This window comes from Notothenia coriiceps, unplaced genomic scaffold (genome assembly GCF_000735185.1).
Source record: "Notothenia coriiceps isolate Sejong01 unplaced genomic scaffold, NC01 NC01_scaffold00029314, whole genome shotgun sequence".
NCBI lineage: Eukaryota > Metazoa > Chordata > Actinopteri > Perciformes > Nototheniidae > Notothenia > Notothenia coriiceps.
This window is the reverse complement of record NW_011362015.1, coordinates 2212-5991: the sequence shown is the minus strand read 5'-3', so window position 1 is coordinate 5991 and position 3780 is coordinate 2212. Positions and strand designations below refer to the sequence as shown.

Genomic DNA, 3780 nt, shown 5'->3' with positions numbered 1-3780 from the left:
GCTCAAACATTATTTCTTCCATACCGGGTCAGACAAATAACACTCTGGGCCTGTCAGTTCATCAACATTAGGTACTAATGAGTACTTTTCCCAGGAATAGTTCCGATAGTTCCTGGGATTTTGCGTTGACACCAAAAAGATCTAGAACTAGAACTTTTTTTCGGGAACCTTTTCCCCCCTTTTCAGTCCCTGCTAGAGAGCAGGGACTTTCCTGGGGAGAAAAAGGTTCCAATTTCTGATTGACTGGGCGAATTGCATTATTAGCATTAGCATTAGCCCAGCGCACCAACGGAGAGAGACTAACTTATGGCAACACAACTCCGGGGACAACTCCGGGTACTTCCGGCCGGGGACTTTGGGTGGCAGTATACGCCGTGAAGTGGTTTGCAGCCTGCCAGTAAACCCAAAGCAGCAGCAGCAGCAGAAGAAGAAGTGATGTCAGCGGCTCCCTCAGGGACTTATTCCGGTGTGAACGCGATTTACTAGATAGTCCCGGGAAATAAAAGTTCCGGGAACTATTCCTGGGAAAAGTAGTCGGTGTGAAAGCGCCTAATCACTGCTTGTCACCTCCAATCAAACTGTCAAACATAAATCAGGGATCTGTTTCTTCATAGCCTTGCCTCAAATGCTTTCAGTAACATATTTTAGTTTCTAGCTTTACAAAACCCCAATGATCCTCCTTTCACAGATTATGTTTGTTTTACTGTGTATATGTATACACAGTAAAATATATATATATTTCGCCCTGCAGATGTATTTCTTCATGGCCTTTCTGTGGCCCTATAGTGGTTATGTCCAAATTTGAATATTTAATTGTTGTTTTGTTTGTAGTAGTCTTGGGCTGTATGTTTTTTGTATTGTGACTGGATTTGGTTTTGTCAAACCCCCCCTGTGCTCTCTCAGGGGCTGAGCTTCCATCTGGGCGCTGTGCTGCTGTCTCTGGGCTTCATCACATATGTGGAACATGGTACGGGTGAATGCACTCACTGAACCTCCTGTGTTTGTGCTGCTGCTTTCATCTTTCATCTTGTGGAGTTCTAAAGAGGAATTTATTTAAATCCTCCTTTTCCATATCAGCTTTGTTAATAGGAGTTTTCAAGAGAGAACGTTGATCTATTGAACACAACTATTACTGTTATAGCCAGTCTTTAGTTTTTTGTAAAAAAAAGGTAAATATGTTTACCTTATCATGACCTCTGTAGTCAAGAGGCTAAAAAAGACTACATTTCCCATGTAGGTCCTTGTGTGCTCCCAGCATGTGTGATTGCTTTAATGGGGTTTGGTTCTCACACCTCAATGAATAAGGTTGTTGATTTTTCTCATCCTCAGTTCTGAGAAAAAAGCTTGCCTCCATCTTCAGTGCCTGTGTCCTCTCCAGGCCCTGCCCCCCCGACTGCAGCCATCAGCACAAGAAGGTACAGCTTCGCTCAAAACAGACATCTACTTATCAACGGCAAATTCTGTGCATCTGTTGTAAAGCAGTTATGGCTGCCATGATGAACAGTTTCAGGGGAATTGATCTGAAGGGTCTATGCTGCAGACTGTAAAGCTCCCGGAGCCTATTGTAATTTGTCATATTGGGCTCTACGCATATCATTTTAAAGATAGATTGATATAAATGAATCAGCATAAGAATTTGTCCCCTTTTTAATAAAACACACTTTAATCATCACACCCTCTGGCCTTATCTGAAGCCTCCACCTAAATAGTGTTAATATCATAGATTTGAATTGAAGATGTTGTGGAGCTCTCTGCACTCGTAGGTGTCTGCTGAGGCACCCAAACTGTCTCATGGTAAATGTAACCGTTTGAAAGTGTTCCAATGTTCACCTTGTGACTTGTAAGAGTACATTTCATAACGTGCAAGTACTGTTTATCAATTGCAGAACACATTTGAGAGGTTCTTTTGCAAAACCTGTTATCTCTGGTGGTATTTAGCATTCTATCGGTATTTGTTTTGCACACAGGGAGTGTCAAACAGGCGTTTATTTATTCGTTGTAAGATTGGCTTTACAAATGAACTCTTGATATATGATATGTAGGAAGTTTAGTTTAGTTTATTTATTTATAGTGTCGTGGACAGTCCCCATTGTTGGAACTGTCACAAAACAGTAAAATGGTGCAGCTTTAGCCGAAATGGCTAATTTCCAGCTGTTGTCCCGGCGGCAGATGGTAATAGACAGCCTTAAAATTAGGAATAATAACCAACAGCATTAGTATAAGAAAATATATATAAAATAAAAAGGAGGAAAGACAAGATGACCGTGTGAGGATAAAAAGAGACAATAAAGAACACAAGTTAACTAACAGTACAGCAGCCTACATACAGTACATGTCACATATAGCACATCACAATCACATAACAGAAACGAGGGGCAACATCCATGATCACAACATGTAACACAACATGTAACACTCACGCCATACTCAACACTGACTAGTGTGTGCAGGTGTAGTTCTCAGTGAACCATGTTTTTAAGTGAGCTGTGAAGGTGGTATGTGTATGTATGTCTTTGATTTGAGTGGGTAGAGAGTTCCAGTTTTGTATTGCTGTGACCGAGAATGATGACTTACCAAAAGTACTCTTCCTGAATGGGACTGATAGGTGCACGTGTGGAGCTTCTAGTGGTCAGTCTGATGTTGTAACGTTGAGTAACCAATGAGTTAAGAGGTGGAGGGGCTGTATTGTGCAGGATTTTGTACACCAGAACGATGTTCCTATACTTTATTAAATCTTCCCAACTCAGGATGTTATGCTTGTTGAGGATGGTACAGTGATGGGAGCGGTTAGGTTTCTGGTCCAGTACTTTGAGGGTTTGTTTGTACAGGGTTGCTAGTGGCTTCAGTGTGGTAAAAGGTGGTAAAGTAATATCAGACCGTTTCTCCTTCTTTCAGTTTCATGTGTCGAGGTCTCTGTGAATGTCCGCACGTTCTCCTGTCAAGCTTAGTTTTTATAAATCCTAACTTTGCAGAGAAACAGCTGCAGGTGGAATATGAATGCCTGTTATATTTTTCAACTTCAATCTGACTGTGACAAACCCAGGCCAGCAACTGAAGAGGACAGCTTTAGATCACAGTGCTTTAACAGCGTTTCATCTGTTTCAATCTACTGTTACTACTACTGCCAATTGTAATTAAATGATGACACTTTCTACATTTTTAACATTTGAATAGATGGCTAAATAAAAGACAATGTTTATTACAGATGAATGACTAAATAATGTTGAACCAGTGGTTAGCTGATGCTTCTTTGGGTCTCTTAGAGTTACCAAACAAAGCATTGTTTAGCCTTCTGCTGGTCTAAAGAGTCAGGCCAGCTTCCCAACAGAATATCGAGGGTTAAAAGATTGCGTCTGTTTCACAGTTATTTTTTCTTCATTTGTGTGCAGGACTACTGGGTGATGTTGCTGAACCTGGTTTTCAGCCTCCTGGCCATCTTCCACCTCACCTACCTGGGCTCTATGTTTGATCCTGGACTTGACGAACAGGAAGTAGAAGAGGTGAGAGCAACTGGAGGATAAGGAACATTAACATACTGTATTAAGCAAGATATAGTGCAGGTCACAGAGGCTCATGTTATAAGTAGAAGGGAGGGATCAAGACATTTTAGTAGCTGGAATGCTTTTATTTGAAAACATCTGTGCCCAAGTGTCTTATTGAGTTAGTGAGCAGAGAACTGCAGGTACACATGTGATGTGTTTAGATTGACAGCCAAGTCCAGCAGGGGCAGAGAGCAGGAAGGCTGTTACCCAACATTTGGTGGCACATACTAAGGACATG

At 41.4% G+C, this 3780-nt stretch overlaps 1 protein-coding gene across 1 annotated transcript; it reads left to right on the top strand.

Moving 5' to 3' along the window:
• Positions 1 to 834: 834 nt before the first annotated feature.
• On the top strand, positions 835 to 3554 carry LOC104958771 (protein-cysteine N-palmitoyltransferase porcupine-like; the record flags this gene model as incomplete). Its single annotated transcript, XM_010786572.1, has 3 exons — positions 835 to 967; positions 1330 to 1415; positions 3390 to 3554. Coding segments are annotated over 3 exons (351 nt in total), but the record flags the coding sequence as incomplete, so codon positions are not given.
• Between the last annotated feature and the right edge of the window lie 226 nt (positions 3555 to 3780).